Raw genomic sequence first — 25013 nt, 5'->3', positions numbered from 1 at the left:
AGGATCCATCAGATCATGCATGGACTCAAGTCACTCAACAACAAATACTGTTGTGACTTGGTCATAGTAATTTTGGGGTGAATGACTTGAGATGTACCTCTGTGGACTATATGACGAGAGGCATGACTGAACTCTCAGACTGTGCATCCCAGGCAAGTATGACCCTAGCCCTAAGCAACATTCTACCTTCTCCTAGGATGATGCCACAGTATAAACAAAAAATGATTGATTTCAACAATTGGCTTAGCTTCTGGTGTCAGCCTAGAAGGATCCAGTATCTGCCAGTCTGGGATGACATGGCTGATAAGCCACACTACTTTCCCAGAGATGGTCTATACCTGTCTCCTCTAGGCTTTCTGATACTGGCAAAGGTGCTTGTCTTCCCCATAGTGCTTTTTTTAGGCAATGTCAAAACAACATTTCCAATGTAACAAAATCCACCCGAGACAAACAAAATGTTCTACTGCTTAATGTTGGAAGTCTAAACATGAAGCTGCCCTCCCTGGAAGCACTCCTCACCTTGCAAAATGCTGACATCTGAGCAGTCACTGAGACATGGTTCAAGGCAGAGGAAAGCACCCCAGCCGTGCAAGGCTACATTGCCTTCCACACATTCAGACCTCAAAATGAATGTGAAAGAACCAAAGATGGAGGGGTATTCATCATCATTAAAGCCAAGTACACCTCAAGACTGGTCAAACAGTATGACTGTCTTGAAATGCTCCATGTTCAATTAACTCTAGGCAAAATACCCTACCACAGCATTGTTAGCTGTAGGTCCAACACTATACAAGAAAAGCACACCACCTACCTGGACTTACTGGAATCATGCCTGCCTGGACTTACTGGAATCAGTCTCCATACAGCCCATCAACTGGGTGACATATATGAGTGCAAACACGCTCACCTAAAGTTTCCTGAACTTTGTTAATTCAAATGCTCTGGAACAGACAATCTGCACCCCCACAAGAGGCTCAAATGTCCTAAACATAGTACTCACCAGCTTGGGTAGTCACTGCACTCTTGATAAGTTCGGACCATAAAACTGTCTCATTCAAATAACTATTGGACCTGACACCCCCACAGGAGCAAATAAACTGAAGAACTTTTTCAAAGCTAACTTTAGACTACTAAATGATGCTATAAAAAAGTTTTATACCCCTCACATTCACAGACCACAATGACTCCTATGCAGAGGTGTATGCAAATGCCCTGTACAAACACTTAAGCAGCTGTATAGACTCGGCTGTACCTGACCAGATCAAAGCCAGGTCCTCCTGAAAAAACAAGCCACCTTGGTGAACCTCAAGTTATATTACAAGAGGAAAAAAAGGATGTCTAAGAATAAGAGGGATCTGACTCAGCAGAGGAAGAATTTCCTCCTCAGCCTGAACAAGCAAATCACTTATCTCTTGAAATCTTCTAAGTTTGAAACTAAAATAGTATCCGTAGCTAAGGATAATCATAAGGCATTCTTTAATTATGTCCAAAACCTACAAGGGAATTCCCAGTTTTGTGCAGAACTGGTAATAGGTGGTATCACTTATACTGCACTGGAGGAAATCGCCAACCTGCTAGCTGATAGATTTGGTGCAAACTTCAAAGCCCCACTCCCCCAGCCCCACTGGCAATACCCCGAAGCATTGCCAGTGCCATTCCTCTGCCCAGGATCTTTAGAGATCAGGTCTTATGTGTGCTCCCCGAGGCCGAAAACAGCCTCAGTAGAACCAGATAACATCCCAGGATGCTTATTAAGCAATCTAAAACAGGACCTACCAGAGCTACTTAGCACTCTGTTTAACCATAGCCTGAGAACTGGCTTTGTTCCAGTGGAGTGGAGAACAGCAACTGTAATCCCCTTTCACAAAGGGGGGCCATCAACCGGCCCTGGGAAGTATAAACCTATAAGTTTAACCAGTCACATCTCTAAGGCCATGTAAATAATCATCATGGACCTTATCAACAAGGACAGAGGTGACCGTCAAACTCTAGACCCAGCCCAGTGTGGCTTTAAGGGTATATCATGCTTGTTAGACCTGCTGAACTTCTTCGAGAAAGTCACCCAAATCCCGGATGAAAGTAAGAGTGCATACAGCCTATCTTGAGCTAGCCAAGGCTTTTGACACAATACCCCACTCAGGTATCATTGGAAAAACTCTCTCAGTTAAGGATTAGCCCTTATGCCACTAGATGGGTAGGCAATTGGCTCACTGACGGAACACATACTGTCAAAGTTGGTGACTCCACCTCTATCAGTAGGCCCGTCACCAGTGGCATATCACAAGGTTCTGTGCTGGGACTTTTGTTGTTTAGAATCTACTTCTTGGACGTCCAGGCTAAATTAGACAGCCTTTGGCTTACCAAGTTTACTGATGATTGAAAATTGGGTGCAGTCATTGAGTCCTCCAACAATGTTAACATTCTACAGGAAGGGCTAACACAGACAAATGACTGGTGCCAAAGAAACGGTCTACAACTAAATACAAAAAAGTGCATTACTATCCCCTTTGGCAAAGTAGAATTCCCTGCTAACTACAGTAATCACAACAGCCCCCTAAGCTCAAACCCAGTGGTGTAAGACCTGAAAACACAGCTAAATAGCAATCTGATGTTCGACCACCAAGTTTCATCTGTGATAAGGAAAGCATTCTACAGTGCGCACCTAATAAGTAAAAGCATTATATTCAGGTGTAAGGATGTTATAGCCCCACTGTACTCGACCCTCATCAGACCACTAATAGAGTACAGTGCTGCTTTTTGGATGTACCTCAACCGACACCTGTAGCGGCTGGAGAGACCACAGAGATTTCTGACCAAGAAAATACAGGGTCTCCAAAACATGATGTACATAAATAGACTAAAAGCCCTATCACTGTACTCTGTATCATACAGGCTGCTGAGAGAAGACTTGTGCCTGGTCTACAGGGCAGACTGCTCCTGCCCCGATGGATATGCTTCACATACACAAATATAACTGCACAAGAGTCACTTGTTATAGGGATGTTAACCTAGCCTGTGCCATTAACAGAAAATGCTGGAGAGACAAGTATGTCTCCCACAGACTGCTGCTTCTCTGGAACAAATTTTCACTTCACATGAAACAGAGCTCCTCACTGACTGCTTTCAAGCACAACCTGGGCAAATGGATGGGAGACTGCAAATTCACCCCAGAGGTGGCACCCATGTCTATCATGGACAGGGGGAGTCGTTGTTGACCATAGACTAGCTCTGCAAAATATGTTCACTAAATAAGGACAGATGGGGCAATTTGGGATTAACATGGCTAGGCTTGTAAGGGCTCCAAGGCCGCTAGCCTAGTAACCTCCTATGAACCTATGAAAGAAAGCAAAGATAGGTGAAAATCTGAATTTTACTAGGTTAACAGTAATCTAAGGAAAATAATTTGGGCACTTACAATTAAGCCATGATGAAACTGTAACTTCCATATTCTCCAGAAACTTTGTATTTTAAAATGTTTCCACTTTATGTTATGATGCTGCCATATTAGTTAGCCTGAGTGTTTTAGAAGTGCAGTTTTATGGGGACTGAAAATTTATGTGGCAAATTTGGGGCCAGAAAGTTCATTATAAGAAGGATTCAAGTCTCTGCCATATAGGGAGGGGTTTATTACACTGGTTTGCATCATGTCTGATATAAAATGGAGACTCAAACACACTGCTGGATAAACTGTGCATGTTCCTTTTTTTAGACCCAAAGAATGTATAAATGGACAGAACCCAAGATATGCAGTGAAGACACAGAAGGTGCAGTGAAACTACCAGCCTCAGGAACTAAAACACCATGTCCACCTTGTAATCCAGGCTATTTCCAGATCAATTCTTCTGTCTGTGAGCCCTGTCCTTATGGATCATATTCTAATGGATCTGGTAAAAATGCAAAGAGTTATTACTACTGTTCTGAGTTAAACTGGTGTTAACATACACAAAATGTTTTATTCTTTGGGAATTATAATTGGTATGTTAGGTGGGATTACAGTAAATCAATGACCCCTAAGAATGCCATCCCATTCCAAGTAAAAAGGAACTGTTGAATCCCAAAGATGACATTGAACTGTTGGTCTAGTAGTTGAACGTATTGTAATGTTGTTTATTTGTATGTTTTTGTTTGGAAACCAAGAAGATCCCACTGCCAAATACCACAGCGTGTTTCAGTAGTGATCTGAGGTCTTTGTCACAGAGTATGGCTATGAAGACTGAGAATTAAACCCAGGTTTCTACAATAAAGCTTGTTATAAGCCTATGGCTTTAACTCACTGTGCTATGCTACCACGAGAATGGAGTTGACATGTCTGTATAATATGCTGCATTGTGAGCATGTGCAACTGCACAGGCACACATGCTCACAAGTGTAGCATATGCACAGGGACACTGCTGCATGTCTCGTCTTTACTGAGCCTGGTAACGTTGTCCATGTTGTGAAGTAGAGCTGCTCCTAATAAACTGAGGGAATGGGACTATGGCTGAGCATTGCTGTTCTTGTTTTCTGAGCTTGCTTTTTGCATTGCTTCTTAGTTCATCTACTAACTTGCAGAGTCTGTCCCTATTTACTTCATGTCTATGGATTAAGCAGCTACAGCTAACATGGTTATCTTCTCCCAGTTTTTTATCTCTAAGTCATCCTCAGACGTTAAAGAAAGTGTCAACAACTGTGTCTAGGTTTACTATTGGATGAGATTAGAAAAAGAGATAGTGGCATATGAAGATGAGACTAAGTCAGACAAGCAAAAGTTAACTTTCCATAATAAACATGAATACAATAGAAGGCTCTTACATGCATCATGAGAATTACAAAATGAGGACTACATCCATCTGACACATTAGTCTCTTGGCTTAATCATTTAGGCACATGAATGTAATGTACTGTAGTCTTAAATCACAAAGTTGCAGGGAATCTCTCTATAAAAGAAAGCACATTGCACATCTTTACTCAGAACCTTTTTTTCATCACTTAAGCTCAGGCATGACTGTGCAGCACTGCTCCATTGGTTACTCTTAGACCTCCTCATCTTGTAGTTCATTGGTTACTCTTAGACCACCTCATTTTGTACTCCAGTGGTTGCTCTTAGACCTCCTCATCTTGTATTCCATTGGTTGCTCTTATACCGCCTCATCTTGTAATTCATTGGTTGCTGTTAGACCTCCTCATCTTGTACTTCATTGGTTACTCTTAGACCTCCTCATCTTGCATGTCATTGGTTGCACTTAGACCTATTCATCTTGTACCTCATTGGTTGCTCTTAGACCTCTTTATCTTGGTTACTCTTAGACCTCCTGATCTTGGCAGTCATTAAGAACCAAACTATTTTTTTATTTTGTTGTAAAAAATACTTATTTAGAAATGCTATTAGTGGTTTTGTGGGCTACAGATGTCCCTGTCAAATCTATCAACAAGTGCTGCTCTGGTCATGAGATTCTTTCTTTTTTAACACCTTTATTAAATTGTCAATTAAGAAATACGCATTAATATAAAACATTAATATAAAATAATATGTAATAAAATATGTTATGTAATACATTAATATAAAAGAAAGCAAACCATATTAACGTGTTTTCATTTACATACATTATACAATACACATATTCTTTTGTATGACTATCATCAGTCCAACATTACAAAAATTGCTCAGTTCTTGCCTTTTCTGAAAGCTCATTCCTTCTCCTGAACATAATCCTGTTTGTAGTTCCCACAATTCCCATTTATTTCTGTGTGATTTGCTGCTTCCCTTGTCTAAAGCTCCCTTATCCAGTCCTTTTATCTCTGCTACAATATTTACTACTTCAAATTCTGTTGTTTTAGACTTTGATTTCCATTTTCTAGTAATTCTTTTTCTGGCAGCTACCAGGATTAAACTTAACAAGCATTTACTATGTCTAGGTAATTCATATCCCATATTCCAGCTCCAAAGAATCATTTTCCTAGCTACATTCATTTGTTCCCCCAATATTTCTGACAGAGTGCTCTGTAGGAAATTTTTTAAATCTGTTAAGTTGTCACACTCCCTAAATATGTTTCCACTTTCCTCTTTCTTTCCCATCACACCTGAAACATTTGACATACACCTGAGGAAAAGTTCTTTGGAGTTTGCTTAGAGTATAACAATATCTATACAATCACTTCCAAACAAAAATCCTAAACCATCTGGAATTTCTTGCATACTTATAGCCATACATATGTCCTCCCATTGTAAATTGATTATCCAGTCTGTCTTCCCAATATTTTTAACCAACTCTGACTGATTCTGATCATTATCGTGCCGTATTTTATATGCCCTACTAATTATCCCTTTTTAGCAGCAGCTTCTCCTAGATTCAAGTAAAACATTTACTAAAGTAGATGTTTCCCTGAAGAGTCTCCTATCCTTTATCTTTGGCTGTACTTTGATATCAGTCCCTGGTAGGGGGGATAGTCTCTAGCCTACATTCCAAATATCTTTTTTGGCTTTATCCCATTGTTTTACCTTTCCTTCTCTAATTATTTGCTTCCAATACCTTAATTTCTTTGCCAAATTTCTCCAGTACATTCCAGCTCCCTCTTGCATATTTTCTGTACCCCTACTTGCAATCATCCCTATCGGCAGAATCTTCTTTCTCCATTCTTATGTTGGCTTAGTTCTCAGTATACTTTCTGATACTTTATAAATATAATATTCTGTATGGCTAATATTCTCCTTAAGGATCTGCATCCCAAATCCTACTCTCTCCTTATTTCTTGAATTTTCCCTACTGCTTCATCATTGTCATCATCACCATCATCGCCACCATCATCACCACCATCATCATCACCATCATCACCACCATCATTACCATCATCATCACATCATCATCACATCATCACCATCACCACCATCATCATCACCACCATCATCACCATCATCATTACCATCATCATCACCATCATCAGCACCATCATTATTACCATCATCATCACATCATCACCATCATCACCACCATCATCACCACCATCATCATCACATCATCACCATCATCATCACCATCATCACCACCATCATCACCACCATCATCATCACCATCATCACCACCATTATCATTCCCATCATCATCACCATCACCACCATCATCACCGTCACCACCATCATTATTACCATCATCATCACCACCATCATTACCATCATCATCACATCATCACCATCATTACCATCATCATTACCATCATCATCACCATCACATCATCACCATCATCACCATCATCATCACCATCATCATCATCACCACCATCATCATTACCATCATCATCGTCATCATCCCTTTCTACTTTGAATTATAACCTTCTGCTTGTGTTATGTGTAGGAGCCTTAGCTGTGAAGCTCTAAAATATCCCTTCCAATCAGGTAATCCTAAGCCACCTTGTTATATTGGAAGGATCAACTTATCTCACTTAACTCTTGCCCTCTTCCCATAACAAACAAATTCCTTCAATCTTTATTGGTTAGTGTCCCAAGCTTCTCCTATGGTTGATAAAATATAAAACTAAAGTGACTAAAACATGATAATTTCTTGTATTTTACTATCCATATCCATAAACAAGAGCTTCCAGTTTTGTCATTTTTTTATCTTTTGTTTAGTGTCTTCTTACATAGCCTTCACTGCCATTTTTATTCCAGACTCCTAAATACTTCAGCTTATCATGTTCCTATAAATATGGGTATTGCAGAACCAATCCATGTGTCTGTAGATAATTTATGGCTATAGCCTTTGTTTTATCTTTATTAATTTTTTATCCCTAAAGACTTGAAACTATCTCAAAATGTTCCACAACACTGAAATGTCCTTTTCTGAATGTATCAGGTCCAAAATAATATCATCTGCAAATAAGCACAACTTTTGTTGACTACCATACTAATTATATCCTGAATTTGTGAGTCCCTTATTTTTCTTTGCCAGGGGCTATAAATATAAAGCAAGTAGGAAAAAGAGTAAACCTCTGTCTGGCTCCTGTATTAAGACATAACTTATCACAAGGAATCCCTCCCTCTTTATTTCTTCTTTATTTATTTCCTGCTAATTAACCTTATTATTGTATCAGGGAATACAAGTCAAGTGGTTCCATTGCCTAGTTATAAAATCCCAGCGTACCCTGTTGAATGCTTTCTCTGCATCAAAACACAACAACAACAGTAATTTCTTACATTCTGCTTCCCTCTAGATCATTGTTCTTCTATTAATTTTCTCAAATGTTTGCCTCCCCTCCATAAAACCACATTGATCAATCTCTGTTAGTTTTGGCAACACCTTTACCATTCTTTTACCTAGTATAGACATAAGCACTTTGTAATCATGATTTAAAATTGAAATGGGCCTATATCAAGTTTGGTCTGATGGGTCTTTATCACCTTTAGGTATTACAGCCACCACCACTAATTCCAGGATGTTAGTGGTTCTCCTTTTAAAATACTGTTAAATGAAACCTTCCAGATCTTTATCACTTTCTTGCCTCCTACCTTCCAGACTTCCACAGGAGTACCATCTGCTTCTGGAAACTTTCCTGCAGATTAATTGTATGTCACTGTTTTTATGTCATCTCCTGCTGTCTAAACTGTTAGTTGTTGAGCCTCATGTACCTCTAACCTTGGCATAGCAGAGTCTTCCATAAATATTTCTATTTATGCTCTTTCTTCATTTCCACATTTTTCTGCTTTATACATATTTTTATAAAATGTCTGAAATATCCCTTCAGGATCTGTGGTCGCTATGTTTGGTAATAACCCTTTCTACTTTCCGTTGCCTAAGTCTATGTCCTGTACATTTCTGTTTTCTGGAGTTCTTATCAAAAACAGTTGCTTAAGAGCAATCATTCTAAATGCACACATATTATCCAGATACTCCCTTAGTTTCTATTTTGTGGCTCTCACTGCTCTCAGTTTCAACTTGTGTAGCTTTTCAGTGGTACATATTTTTTAGTCATTTTCAGTTACCACTATCGGTTTGGGCTGGTTCCTGTTATTTTTGTAGTTGTGCATCTTCTTATTCTCTGAGATTCCCCTTATTCTGCAAGACTTTAAACTTTGTTGGTCCCTCTAAATAATACTAATTACTTCTTTACCAGACCTATTACTCTTTTATTTCTGCCCTATTTTACCCCCCCCACTTTCATTTGAATCCACTCACTAGCTGTAACGTCTTAAGAAATGTTTATCTTCCCTAATAACGCTTTAATACTTTCTACTTTCCTTAAATTCTTGTCTTTTTAACGGGTAGGTGGAAAACTGCCAGTGTCTCATTTTTAATTCATTACCTTGAATTTGTATCTTAGTTTTTTATTGGTGTATGATCTGAAATAGTTATTGGATGTGTACCAAAGCTTTCAATGAAATGCATATGCTCCTATGACATGTAATTTCTGGCTAGTCTAGTCTAACCTGGTTATTGTAGCTTGGGGAATAATATGTAAATTCTGTCAAAGTTCCTACTAGAGAATTCATGACTTCATTAACAAGTATTTTCATATATTTTGTCAGGAATCTACCCTTTGTTTTTATATGTCTCTTCTAGATCCTGCAGATGCATCCTTACTGTTGCAAGTCAAGTTCCTGTCCCCCCTATATGCAATATTCCCTCTGGAAGCTGATTATTTTTCACAAAATGGTCATAAGCACAATAACAGCAATTTTGATGGAATATAAAATATATGCCAGCATAATCCTCCTCCCTTGTCAATAGCCCCTTCCTACCACTATTTTCCCCCTCTTTTGTCACCATTGGAGCTTATGTAGTCTTCTTCTTCTTCTTTCGGCTTTTCCTGGTTAGGGGTTGCCACAGCAGATCACCTGTCCGCTCATGATTGGCAGTGGAGTTTTACAGTGTCGAGTTGCCAGCCCAGCACCCAACCTTCCACAGAGGGCACACACACACTCACACCTAGGGCCAATTTAGAGTGTCCAATCCACCTGCAGCATGTCTTTGGGATGTGGGAGGAAACCGGAGCACCCGGAGGAAACCCACGCGACCACATGGAGGACATGCAGACTCCACACAGAAGGCACCCCAGCCGAGGATTGAACCAGAGAACTTCTTGCTGTGAGGTGACAATGCTAACCACTGCACCACCATGGCTGCCCCATTGGAGCTTATGTAGTAATTAGTATAATTACTCCCCTTTCCTTTGTCCATGATATTCTGTTGAAAATCCATCCTGAAATCTTTTCTTTATCAAATAATCATGATCACTTCTTTCCAAATGTTATTTGCACTCTGCATTTCTTGATATAATTCAATACTCTTTCCGTTTTGTCTATACCCACAAGGCCAATTATGTTCCAAGGTAATATGGATAGATATTATACATGACAGTTTTTTTGAAAGTGTATTTCCAACTTTTGTGTTATATGCACACACTAATGTTTGGCAGGCTGATCCATTATGCAGTTGTTTCTTGTTGTCTCCATTTGAACCTATATCACATTTTTCAATACTTTTTGTTTTAATGAAAACCCTAAAAAAGCTAAATACATTTTCAGAGCATCCCCATAACCTATTAACTTTAGAACAAATACACAAAACTATGTACATCTTCAAATATGAGGTGTAACTGTCCAGATAGGAACAATTTCCCCAAATCAACAGCTACATCCACAGGTATTAACTAACCTAAAATTAAGGTTATCCATGCTAAAGCACATGTACTTACACTGTCCAGCTTACACTGATTTGTATCTGTTCTTTGCTTATCTCTGTTCCCATCCCATATGTGAAAAACAGCTTATATGCTTTCAGAAAAAAAATCATCTTTAGCCTTAAGAAAAAATCCTCTGGCTATCTTCAAATTATATACTGTTCCATTAAATGCATTAAAGTATTAAGGCTGCTAGGGAAGCTAATATCTCATATTCACTTACAATAATTTCAGACTTTGTTTTCACTTAACTGCTTGCCTTTGTATCTTTAAATTTTGCATTTCATTCAACAAAGAATGCTCAGAACTCTCAAGATTAATTGTTTACACCTGTAAAGAGCTAGTCTCTGTAAAAATGTAATCAGCAATGACAGAAAAACAGCTAACAACTCTGCAGATGCATGAATGAATCTTTGTAAATTTCACCCAGAACAGAATAGAATGTACAACTGCTTCCAGCTGTTGACTTCTTGACTCCCATTGAACATTTGCTAATGGAAAAAAATAATATTGTTGCATATGCAAGAAACTTAGCTATTTTCATGGTGTTTTTCATTCTGTATTAATTTTCAAGCTTACTTTCTTACAAAAATCTTGTTTGTAGATTAAGCCATGGACAGTAATCCAGACATTCACCTTTGCAAAAATAAGAAAAAATCAACTTTGCATATAATATAGTCAGTGTACATTCACACCCTAACCCCACCCCAGTATCCCAAGATCACTGATATTAACTTAAACTTGCTTTTTTCCAGCCTTTTTCTCTTTTTCTATTTTAAAGCCTTTATTTCATACAACAAAAAATACTTGTTTACTTTCCAAAAAAAAAGCGTGAGCATCTACAATAAATCCAAGAAAAACAGAATCCAGCAGTCAGTTTTAACACAAGAGTTCTTAAATTCCACATTTATTTCAAAACAAATTGTAAAACTTTTGAAAAAACAAAATTAACTATTCAACATAATACTGAATCATTGAACACTTTTGTCTTAATGAACTGACATCATCAGGACCCTGAAAGCACTCAACCATTGAATAGTATTTTTTTGACAAGTTTTGCGACAGTTGTTGAAATAAACATGGAATATAGGAGCCTTTGTGTTGGAACTAACTGCTGGATTCTGGTTATACTTGTTTACTTTAATATCTTTATCATGTACACCAGTCACTGAAATACCTCTGATGACATACTACACAAAACTGTTTTACTATATAACATGCAATTAATATCATGAAATGCTTTATACAAATACTGTTAAGAGCAAAATACTTTTACTTACAGTTACTTTTTCCTATTAGTGCCTTCTAAACATTAGTGACATAAGGTAAGATATATGCTTTACAGTCCCCCCACACATTGAACAAAATCAATATTTCTCAGCCACTTTTTCTTGCAAAGCCATATTTCACAACTGTGATTGATGCTATATAATCTCCCATTTATTTACTGATTTCAGTGTTGATGGTCTTCTCCCTGTTCATTTTCATCTCCCAGCGTCAGACTCTGGCTCAAGTCTAAGGTTCTCCTGATTCTTCTGGTCATTTTTAGTATTTTTTTTTTCTTTCTCTCAAGCATTTGCCTTTGGAATATTGGAAAAGGTTTCACTGATAAAGTCTCTCTATTGTCAGAAGAATAAGAAGTAGAATCCCCTTCAGTTTGATGGCTCACTTTTTGTTGGATAAACATTTGTATTTTATCCTTACCCTGTTTTGCATCAAATCCAGGAAAAAATATTCTGAAGACAACTGGATATAGCAGCTTGAATCTCACACCTGCCTCTTGACATTGCCTCTTGACATTTCCTGATTGCTGGGATAAATTTCCCTCTCTTCTGCCTAGTGTACAGTGAATAATCATTTTCCACAAACATTCTGCTTTCCCTGATTTTTAGTACTTTTATGTACTTTTACCTTCTGCTGCAGTTGTTTCAATATCCAATCTTTCTGCTGATATAATTACTTCTTTATTAATATAGCTATTGGCTGCTTTCTCATGGCCAGGTTTGGAGCATACAGTCAATATGCCCAAACAAGTAATAAATCCTGCTGTAGGATACCACTCCAATTGCTTATTTGTGCTTTCATTAAATTAATACAGTCTGTTCCTTCCAGCTTCTGTGGTACAGCAGAAAATCTCAGATTTTTTCTGTGTTTTTTGTCTTCTAACCATTTTTTAAACAGCTCTTCTGGAGAAGTCTCATATTCCGCCAAACTTTTCTTCATTTCAGCCTTCAAGTTTGCATTTGTATCAGTTCATTTGAATAACTAGTTCTTATATTTTTCCAGACTTTTGTTATTTGAGTTGATATACTCCTTTAATGTTTCATTTATTTTAACTACCTCTGAGTACATTTGATTTATTTTTTTCCTCTAAATAACCGGAAGCCATTTCATGTACCAAAGCTGAAGCTTGGACAGCTTTTTGCTGACCAGTTGCAGGATTCTTCCCACTCAGCATTTTCTGTTCATCTTTTATAGTAGGTTTTATTTCAGGTTCTCTAAATTTCTTCTTTGCTGGCATCCAGATAGTGTACTTACTAGCCAGTAAGTGAATTTTACTCAGACTGTCAGAATTGCTAGGTCTTATTTCTCAGTTTCTATTTTCACACTGGGAGAGTTGTCATTAAGCTGCTGCTTAGTGTGCAGCCATCTTGGAAGTCCTCTTGAGATTCTTTTTAAGAGCTTTCAGGTCATGAGTTTGTTATGTTTGGGATTGAAGTATTACGATCACAGAACTGCCCTTAGAACTGTTTACATTGTGCTAAGCATACATAAATAGGACATGCTGGACAGATATATGTCCCAAACATAAGAGCTTTCAGGTAGTGAGTTTGTTGTGTTTTGGATTGAAATATTATGATCACAAGACTGCCCTCAGACCTGTTTAAATTGTGCTAAGCATACATAAATAGAACATGCTGGACAGACAGATATATACCCCAAACAATCCCTGCACTATGGAATAAGCTCCCCATCTTTGGGAACAGAGTTTTTTTTTTTTTTGAATAAGAAACATATTTGTTAAGTTATCACTTATGACATAGATAATTATGCATTTATATAAATGAAAACAAACCATATTTGACATATTTTTAGTTGCAAACATTATATATCAGCTATAATCTACACAGTCATTGTCAGTCAGACATTACATGTCTTATTCAAATCCTGCCTTCTTTTAAACCTCATTCCTCCTCCAAAACATTGTTCTGTGTGTCGTGTCTCCATTATTCCCATTTTTTTCTATGCAATTTGCTTCTGTCCTTTTCTAAAGTTCCCATTTTGGTTTATCTCTGCTACTATATTCACTGCTTCTGGTACGGCTGGTTTAGACTTTGATTTCCATTTTCTGGTAATTACTTTTTGGCAGCCACCATACTTAGACTCAGCAAGGCCTTACTATGTCTGGGTAATTCCAATTCTGTATTATAGCTCAGAAAAATAATTTCCTTAGTTATACCAATTTGATCACCTAGTATTTATGATAGTTCAATATGCCAACTCATCCCAAAAAATATGTTACCAATTTCCTCTTTCCTCCCTATCATACCTCTAACATTTGCTATCTACATAAGGAAAAATTATTTGGAGTTTACTTGGGGTATAAAAATACCCATGTAAACACTTCCAAGCAAGGATCTTCTAGACTTTGTTACATATTTTGGAGTCATATATATTCCCCATTGTTTCTTTGTTAATTGCTTATCCAATCTCTCCTTCCGGTCCTTCTTAATCTGTCATAATTAATTCTTATAGTTATTGTGCAATATTTTATATGCTGTACTATTTATCCCTTATATAACAGCAGCTTCTGTTCTAAATTCTACTAAAAATTATCCTTGTAAACAGAGTTCATCCCTGACCCTATCCAAATGAAACCTTGACATTTGGATGGGAAATTGTATATATAGTCCCATTCTGGACCCCAAGTCCCTTATTGACAAATGTCATCAATAGGAAAAGTATTATCCAACACCAAGTTTTCCCAAATGAATAATGATTTCCTGTATCCAAATAGGGCACTGAGGGCCAGGCATTTATAAGCCTCCTCTGTCCATAAGGGGGAGCGAAAATCCAAGAACTCAAAACTGGAATTGTGTGGGGCACAGGCCCCCACACCCCCTGCTAAATATATATTCCAACTCCGAGATCGCACTACAGTGAGGAAAGGGCAAATTTTCCCATCTTCACTGTACTGAGATCTCAAAATTGCGGTTTCGAGTTACGCAATTTTCGCTCATGTGAGCGTTTGATTAGATAAACTTTTCATTTATCTACTATAGACCCATCCATAAGCACATGAACATTGAGTGGATTTATTGCTTACATTATCTGAGTATTGTTTTCCAGAAATATAGCTAGCTCTGTATTCAGCTTTTTTCCAGGCAAGCTAAAAGGGAAGTTTTTCAGTTCCTCTTATCTTGGCCCCTTTTATATGTCCCTCCTGCTTTGAAAGTCCCATAGAAGCTTCAGGAAAAGGGAAAAAATTGTTCCAACAGTTAAGTAGATTTCTCTCTCCATCCTTAAATACCCCAAGAATATGTTTTTTTTAAGATTCTGATCCATTATTTGGAAAGTAACCTAGACAGCCGTGTTACAGGCTGACTGGAAATCTAATGAATAACTCCAGCAGCATGTGTACAGCCAAGACGGAAGACCCTTCTTCCTAATAATCAGCGACAAACTTTATCACGATCCGTTTCCTTTTGTCCTTTTTTCCCTGCTCACAGGGTTTAGGATGAATGTCTTCCTTTTTACAGCTCATTGGTTCAAAATCACCTAAACCAACTAGATAAGAAAGCGGTATCAAGGAGGGCACCACTGTAGACCAACCCATCTGACCATCTGATGCAGGACACCTCCCTAATAGCTATGATATGTAGGATGCCATCTACCACACTCCCATTGACAAGGTCCAGTGCTACTACCTCAAATTTTGTATCAGGAATTTTAATTTCAGTTTATCTCCTTCTTGTTTGGCTTTTTGCAGCTCACATTCAAATATAGCTGTCATCATTTTATCCTCATTTCATTTTGACAGGGATCCACAATTACATGTGTTCAGATAGTTTCACAATATAAGCAGATTCTGTCCAGAATATGAATATTTCTGTTTCAAATTCAAGGAATTAGCCTCATTATAGAAAAGTCAGAAATGTTTCCTTCCCAGCCAAGAGATTTTTGGGAGCCATCTTGAATACATGCCTGCATAATTTCTGTCCCTCAGGATATGGTGCAGTACATAATTAATTTCTTTCCACAATTTAAAAGAAAAAGTCTCTAAATGTATGGACACTCCTCAGAGCATTCACAAGAGGATAATCAAATGGTACTCAAGGACCTCATAGAATTAGACCACTTTTGGCTTGGAACATGTCCTTTCTCTGATCTCTGCAATGACCAAAGAAAGCCACTAGTTGCATTTACAGATCTCAAAGCATCATGATTGACTTTTTCTCCTCCTGCAATGAAACAGACTTTAACACACTACCCGGACATTTCTTGGAGAGCTTAGCACAGAAAATTAAGGCTATGAGCTGTTAACGAGCTGCTTCCTGATGTTCAGGGTTTGATTCCTTCCATTTTCATTTGCCTACAGTGTGACCTTGAGTACACCAGTTAACCAAAGATCGCATTGGAATAATTGGGAAATTGGGCTAAGTTCAATAATTGGGAAATTGGGCTAAGTTCAATAATTGGGAAATTGGGCTAAGTTCAATAATTGGGAAATTGGGCTAAGTTCATCAGTGATCTCCATGGATTTTGGTTTGGTGTAAGGGTTAAGGTGTTTACTTTACAGTCACAAGGTAGAGTTTGATTTTTACCTTTGACTGAAAAATTGGCTAGGCTTAAAATGGCCTCCAATGGCAGCTAACCTAGGAATTACCTATGAATCTATGAACCTATGAACATGCTTGCTAACTACTTTTGAACCTATAAGGTCAGTGGCTATGTCCACAAGCATATGTGTTGTAAACAAAGACAGTAGCCCTCTAGGTAGTTTTCTCAGTATTAAAAGTAGTGTTGAAGCTATGACATTTGGTAGTGTTGGTATCCATGGAGCTTGTTGCCAACAGGACTTGGTCTGCTTAATGCGTAAAACTTTCCCAGGCTACAAAATTCCTCCCTCGTACTCTTAATCCTGTGCAGAACAACCATTCTTAAGGTCTGTTTTGCTGATAGTAAATCTTCAGTCACATCTGTTAATGGCTAAAGTTACCATTTTAATTTTCAGAGTTTTTCCTTAATCTCTTCTACCTGTTTCATCTGACCATGGAATATTCTGTTCCAAGGTTAGTATTTGACATTTAAGCTTATCTGCTCCCCCTTTCTTCGGCAACTATCATAGTTTTCTTACCTGTTAGATTCTTGCTGCAAAGATGCTATTAGTTTGTTTATTGTTCCACTGAGGCATGATTTAGCTCTGTAATGCCTCATTTGTTCCTTAGACTTTGAATGTATCATGGCTATTTTGGCAGGTGACATTGATTATTTTTAGGCATAAATGTCATTTGTCACAGTTAAGCTATTATGTAGCCCTGTGAACAAGTACAGTAAAAGAGAGCACAAACACATTCTTACACTCTTAGCCTGGATAGTAGTACTGTGGTAACCATTGTTTTATTTCTGTTGACTATACTAATTTATTTATTAAATGTGCTCACAGTATGTACCAAGTGCCCTGCTGGGACAGAACCTATACTAGGGCTTGAATACAAATGGTGGAATGTACTACCCAGTGATATGGAGACCTCCATCCTGAATGTTGAAAAAGATGAATACGAGAAGACTGGTGGTATGTACATTTGATTTTTGTGCTGTATTGCTTAGAATATGTTACTTACATTGTGCAGGTTTTAAGTCATAAACAATTTGTTTATTTACCAAATCTATGTATTAGATTCTGAGTGAAGATGACATTCTGCATTGTGTATCTATCAGCAAAGTCCAATATCCAGAATGCTTGTTTATTACCAATCATATGTGTATCCAATTCTGAGTAAAGAGAACTTTCTCTGTTTTATATGCATGTCAGTAATGTTCCAGAGCCCTGTGTACACCCCATACCTGTTATCGGGTCTACTTCACATGACTGAAAACTCAAAATACTGAATTTCAGTGTCTATATTAACTAAGCGAACGCTTAAAAAAGTGAACGCTTATTCATCAACTCTAATTCAGCGAATGCTGAAAATGCCAAACACTTGGAACAGCAATTTTTTTTTCCCAGGGAAAATAATCGCTGTTCCACAAAAAAAAAAAAAAAAAAACTTAAAACAGTACACCCCCTGCTTAAATATACCAACTCCGAGATCACACCACAGTGGAGGAAATGGCAAACTCCCGAAACTGGCCCAGCGATTTTTTTCCCTGAGAAAAAATTTGCTGTTCCAGGTGTTCGGGATTTTCAGCATTCGCTGAAATAGGGTCGATGAATCAGTGTTCGCTTTTTTAAGCATTCGCTGATTCAGTATAGACTCAAATTTCATTTGAATGAGACAACATCTAATTTTCAAAATACTTAAAACTCATTTGACTTAGTCTCATTATACTGAAAGAATACAATACTGAATTTCAAAATACTGAATTTTAAGCCATAAATGTGGTGTGTGTTTACCGTCACTTGTGACAAAAACATTACTGTAACTTAAAGGTTTTATATTGCATGGTTAATGTTAAAAGAGTAAGTAAGTAAGTTTTAAGCTTTGGAAAGAGTTAGTCATTGGTGTTGTAAGTGTCTTTGGCTTAAAATTCAGTATTTTGAAATTCTGCATTGTAAGCTTTCAGTATAATGAGACTCAGTCAAACGAGTTTTCAGTATTTTGAAAATTAGGTTTTGTGGTCTCTGTCAAATGAAATTCAGTATTTTGAGTTTTTAGTCATGTGAAGTAGATCCCTGTTTCTATAGTACAGTAATTCAGTATTTTGAGTTTTTAGTCATGTGAAGTAGATCCCTGTTTCTATAGTACAGTAATATAGCACAGGGCATGCTTACATTTTTATAGTACAGTAATATAGCACAGGTCATGCTTACATTTTTATTTATTTATTTTACATTTGTTAACTGGGAAAGTCCGACTGGATACATGTCCATTTTCAGCGGAGGCCCGGGGAAAAAAGCTCCACATGTACAAAAAGATGACGGTCAATATTCATGGTTACATTAAAAGATGTAACTTCTTAAAGTTTCAATAGGAGGTTTTATATATATATATATATATATATATATATATATATATATATATATATATGTATACATTGTTACATTGAAGTTTAAGATCATTGTAGGTTTATAGTATTACATATTTACAGCAATAACAGTAAAGCATTTGAGTGTATAGAATGGCAAGATACAATGATAGATGACATGAGTGACTACCCAGAGAAAACAAAGGTAATTAGCGAGAAAAAGGTGTTTAGTTAAGAGGAGAGTTCCTGGAAATTGGATGTAGAAGGGTTGAATACATATGTGTATAAAAGCTAGGATGATAGGAACACAAGAGGAGGTACAGACAAGGGATTTAAAGTTAGTGTAGGGAGTTAGAAATGCAGCATTCTAAAGTTGTGTATAGGAAGTTAGGTAGGAATTAGTGACTGTTGTTCTGAAGGTTATAGAGAAGTAGTTATAATTAGGGTGGGTTTAGGTAGAAGGTTTATTCCAAATTGCATCATTTGCCTTCAAGAGTTGCATGTAAGTCGAGTTAGCCTGGGTCTTGACATGGACATAGCCAATACTTGTTTAGGTGCCTCTTTAGGGATGTTTTGAATTGGGGTAAGGAGGCTATAGTGGTAAGATCTGGGGAGAGTGTGTTCCATTTCTTACCAGCTGAGTTGGAGAGAAGTGATTCTCCAGCTGAGTTGTTGGCTTTGGCAGATTGAACTTGCATCTTGTTAGATGAGCAGAGAGATGGTAGGTTGCAGTAGGGGGTGATAATATTTGCCGGAATGGGTGCACTGTTAGGTTGGTGGAGGATTTTATGAATAACTATGAGTTGGTTGTACTGGAGTTGATTGGGTAGCTCTAGCCAGTCCAATGTTTGAAGATTTTGACAGTGATAGGTTCTGTATGCTGTGGCTGTGGCGAATCTAGCTATATTGTTGTAACAGCTAGCTATTTTGTTTAGGTTAGCTTTCCGTAGATTTAGGAAAATGGGAGAGGCATAGAGAAGGGTTGAGAGAAGGTGTGTTCTAGCTATGACTGTTCTGGCCGATGGGGTTAGAAATTGTTTAATCCTATATAGTGAGCCTAGTTTTTTGTTAACTGTTTTGATGGTTTTGTTGATATGAGTCTCAAATGTAAGGTTATTATCTATTATTACACCAAGTAGTTTTGTAGATGGATCTGGAGAGATTATGGTGCCATTATTGGATGAGATTGTAATATTCATTGATGAGGTTTTTTTGGGTAGGGGAGAGATGTAGTAGTTTGGTTTTGTTGGGATTCAATAGGAGACGGTGGTTATTGAACCAGATCTCTACTTTGTTGAATGTGCTCTGGGATAGGGATTGCAGGTCTGAGGGGGTGGTGGCAGAACAGATTAGGGTAGAGTCATCTGCATACTGAATACAGGTTGCTTCAGGGATGACTTTGGGTAGGTCATTAATGAAAATTGAGAAGAGGAAGGGGCCTAATATCAACCCTTGGGGGACACCAAGGGTGATTGGTAGTAGGGGGGATAGATTGTCTTTCCATAATACTGCTTGTTGTCTGCCCTGCAAGTAAGATTGGAACCACTTTATTACTAGGTTGTTAAGGTTGAATGATTTGAGTGTGTCTAGGAGTAGGTGGTGATTGACCATATCAAATGCTTTAGATAGGTCGAGAAAGAGGGCAGAGGAGAGTTTGCTGTGATTACGGTTCAGATTTACTGTGTGAGAGAAGGAGAGAAGTGCTGTTGTACTATGGGCAGGTCTGAATCCGTGCTGGAATGGGGCTAGGAGATTGTTCTGAATAAGGTGAGTTAGAATTTGTTTATGCATACATTTTTCCATTATTTTGGCTAAGGGAGATAGAATGGCTATAGGCCTGCAGTTTGAGAGTTCTGTGGAGTTACCCCCTTTGTGAAGTGGTATAATGTGGGAGATTTTCCAGATGGAGGGGACATAAGATTCATGGAGAGTATGGTTGATTAAGATGGAGATAGGGTATGATATTTAGTTTGCGGCCTTTTGTAGGAATTCAGCAGGGAGTAAGTCTGCTGCTAGTGAGGTGGGTTTGAGTTTCTTAAGTAGGGATTTAATATAGTTTGTGGGGATTGGATCATATTTGAATGGGGGTACATTATCCAGTGGGGTTGAGGTGGTGTTTGCTGAGTTGGGAGGTAGGTTATTAGCTAGGGATTGCACTGTTTCTGTAAAGAAAGTATCGAAGGCCTCTGCTATACTTTCAGGGGGTAGATGTAATATAGATGAAGGGATGAAGGTAGTGGATTTACCTGAATGGAGTAGTTTATTGAGATCTGACCAGAATTTTTGTGGCTGGTTTTGGTGCTTTTTTTGTAAGCTGAAATAGTAGGTTTGTTTATCTAGCTTAATTGATTTTTTAGCTTTGTTTCTCAATTGTTTGTACCTAATATGTTCTTGACTGGATTTGGTGGATTTCCAGGAGGTCCATGCTGTGCCCCTAGCAGTTAGCTTTTGTTTAGTTACTTTGGTTAGCCATGGTGCTATTTTGGTTTTGGTTCTGATCTTTCTTATGGGAGCATGCCTGTCTAAGATGGCCAGGAAGTTAGTATTAAAGTGTGAGACTGCTTCATCTAGGGAAAGTCGCTTTAGGTTGGACCAATTGCAAGATTTAAGTTTGGTCTGGAAATTGATGAGGTTAAAGTTTGTTTGTGTTTGTAATGGTTTTAAGGGTGATTTGCTGAGGCATGTCATTCCTTTTTCTTATTATATATGTTAGGACGTGGTCGTGCCTGCTGTATATAACTGAGGTTTGTTGTTTATAAGTATCCAATCTAGGGAGCTTTCTTTATTGTTGGACTTATTGATTCTGGTGGGGGAGTTTATAATTTGGGAGAAGCCATTTAAGTTAATGTGGGTGGTTGGGGTTTTTGATGAACAGGTTTTCCAATCGATATTGAAGTCTCCATGAATAATAGTTTCTTGGGGATGTGTAGTGGATAACCATTGGAGGGTACTTTCCAAGGTTGCTATATTGTCACCTGGGGGCATGTAGATACATGCTATGTTGATAGCTTTGTGTTTGTTAAGGTGGACCTTTATTAAGAGTGTTTCTGAGGTGCTAGTTATTAGGCTTTGTGGGATGGTGGTGGTGGACACCTGTAAGGTAGTTTTATGCATAATGGCTACTCCACCACCTTTCCTACTCTGCCGGTCAAGTCTTAAAATATTGTAGCTGGGGGGTATTATCTCATTTTCAGGGGTGGTGCGTTTGAGCCAGGTTTCGGTAAGACATAATAGGTCAGGGGAGTGCATGTCCATAAGGGCATGTATATAGTGAATCTTATTATTCATGCTTCCGATGTTTAGGTGACAGATTAGTAGTAAATTATGGGGCATTATATGTGCTACGTATATTGGTGACAGTAATATTTGTGAAGCTTGTGGTTTCTGGTAGGGTTGGGCCTGGCTTTGGGTGGATATCGCCATCTGCTATGAGGGTTGGTTTAGATTTCCGTACTAGTTTCTGGATTTTTAGTTGGAGTAGGTCATAGTATCTAATCCTAGTTTTTATGTAGGTGGCTCTAAGGGAATGAAGAGGTGTCGGGGTAGTACAGTTGGGGTAAAGGCATGGTTGAAATGGTGTGGGATAATGGGGGTGGAATGTAGCAGTGGTACAGGATGTGGGATAATGAGGGATAGGTAGGTAGTAGAATTCATAGGAGGTGAGAAGATAAAGAGTGATAAGTGGTGGTATGATGTATAGGATCAGTCTAGGTTTTGGATATATGGTGGGAGTTAGTGGAGACTTTGTGGGGTACATGCTGTACATGTTTGGGAGTGTGTGTGGGTGTTTGCACGTACAGTAATATAGCACTGGGTTGTTGTTGTTGTTGTGTCTTTCAGCTTTTCCCAGTTAGGGGTCGCCACAGCGGAACTCCAGTCCGCTGATGATTGGCAGTAGATTTTTACGTGCTGAGTTGCCAGCCCTGATGCACAACCTTCAACGAAGGTATGCCCATTCACGCATGTCTCCACACAGAAGACGCTCTAGCTGAGAATCGAACAGGACAACGTCTTACTGTGAGGTGACAATGCTACCGCAGCACCACCACCACAGTTAATATAGCACAGGGTATGCTTACATTTTTATAGTACAGTAATATAGCACAGGGCATGCTTACATTTTTATAGTACAGTAATATAGCACAGGGCATGCTTACATTTTTATAGTACAGTAATATAGCACAAGGCACACTTACATTTTTATAGTACAGTAATATAGCACAGGGCATGCTTACATTTTTATAGTACAGTAATATAGCACAGGGCATGCTTACATTTTTATAGTACAGTAATATAGCACAGGGCATGCTTACATTTTTATAGTACAGTAATATAGCACAGGGCATGCTTACATTTTTATAGTACAGTAATATAGCACAGGGCATGCTTACATTTTTATAGTACAGTAATATAGCACAGGGCATGCTTACATTTTTATAGTATAGTAATATAGCACAGGGCATGCTTACATTTTTATAGTACAGTAATATAGCACAGGGCATGCTTACATTTTTATAGTACAGTAATCTAGCACAGGGCATGCTTATATTTTTATAGTACAGTAATATAGCACAGGGCACGCTTACATTTTTATAGTATAGTAATATAGCACAGGACACGCTTACATTTTTATAGTATAGTAATATAGCACAGGACACGCTTACATTTTTATAGTACAGTAATATAGCACAGGGCATGCTTACATTTTTATAGTACAGTAATCTAGCACAGGGCATGCTTACATTTTTATAGTACAGTAATATAGCACAGGGCACGCTTATATTTTTATAGTACAGTAATATTGCACAGGGCATGCTTACATTTTTATAGTACAGTAATCTAGCACAGGGCATGCTTACATTTTTATAGTACAGTAATCTAGCACAGGGCACACTTACATTTTTATAGTACAGTAATATAGCACAGGGCACTCTTACATTTTTATAGTACAGTAATATAGCACAGGGCATGCCTACATTTTTATAGTACAGTAATATAGCACATGGCACGCTTACATTTTTATAGTACAGTAATCTAGCACAGGGCATGCTTACATTTTTATAGTACAGTAATATAGCACAGGGCATGCTTACATTTTTATAGTATAGTAATATAGCACAGGCATGCTTACATTTTTATAGTACAGTAATATAGCACAGGGCATGCTTACATTTTTATAGTACAGTAATCTAGCACAGGGCACACTTACATTTTTATAGTACAATAATATAGCACAGGGCACGCTTACATTTTTATAGTACAGTAATATAGCACAGGGCATGCTTACATTTTTATAGTACAGCAATATAGCACATGGCACGCTTACATTTTTATAGTACAGTAATCTAGCACAGGGCATGCTTACATTTTTATAGTACAGTAATATAGCACAGGGCATGCTTACAATTTTATAGTACAGTAATATAGCACAGGCATGCTTACATTTTTATAGTACAGTAATATAGCACAGGGCATGCTTACATTTTTATAGTACAGTAATATAGCACAGGGCACGCTTACATTTTTATAGTACAGTAATCTAGCACAGGGCATGCTTACATTTTTATAGTGCAGTAATATAGCACAGGGCACGCTTAGATGGGCACGCTTGCATTTTGCTCGCTGGGCTACTAGTTTGAGCATTTCGTCAGTTACAATAACTATTATCATCTATATGCTTATTTATTTTGCTGAAAGAAAAGACGTTTGCATGCAGTTTTAAGTAAACTTCAGAACTTCTGAAGAATCAGGTTTAAGTTTTTAAAATGACAAAGGGCTTCTTTTTAACTTTTATCTTTGCTTATACTCCAAAGACATCACCAGGAACCAACGGCAAAATTAGATTCACGAGAAGGATTTATATTTATTTATTTATTTTATTTATTTACATTTGTTGACCGGGCTAGTCCAGCTGGATACATGTCCATTTTCAGCAGAGGCCCGGGGAGAAAAGCTCCTCGAAAGTAAAGTACAATATTATATATAAAAACAAAACAAAATTTCACAGGTGCAAGTACAATACAAAATTAAGCTATTTGATACATGAAAGATCATATAGATGTGAGTAGAGTAGAATATAAGGAAATATGTTCACTTCAAAACGCATTCGATTGCAGAATCTTATGATAAGTATCTTTTGTTAACAGTAGGTAGTCTAAAAGACATTTTTGGAT

The 25013-nt window shown here is 37.8% G+C and overlaps 1 protein-coding gene across 1 annotated transcript in view; it reads left to right on the top strand.

Annotated features, from left to right (window-relative positions):
* The window catches only part of ELAPOR1 (endosome-lysosome associated apoptosis and autophagy regulator 1), an 885667-nt gene that overhangs the window by 326932 nt on the left and 533722 nt on the right, over positions 1 to 25013 (top strand). The window contains exons 9-10 of the mRNA XM_044076128.1: positions 3710 to 3887; positions 17318 to 17446. Coding sequence (XP_043932063.1) covers positions 3710 to 3887; positions 17318 to 17446 — 307 coding nt within the window. The remainder of the gene's footprint in view (positions 1 to 3709; positions 3888 to 17317; positions 17447 to 25013) is intronic.

The sequence above is a fragment of the Protopterus annectens genome, chromosome 7.part0 (genome assembly GCF_019279795.1).
Source record: "Protopterus annectens isolate FY-2018-M chromosome 7.part0, PAN1.0, whole genome shotgun sequence".
NCBI lineage: Eukaryota > Metazoa > Chordata > Ceratodontiformes > Protopteridae > Protopterus > Protopterus annectens.
Note: the sequence above shows the minus strand (reverse complement) of the source record. Positions and strands in the feature narration are given on the sequence as shown.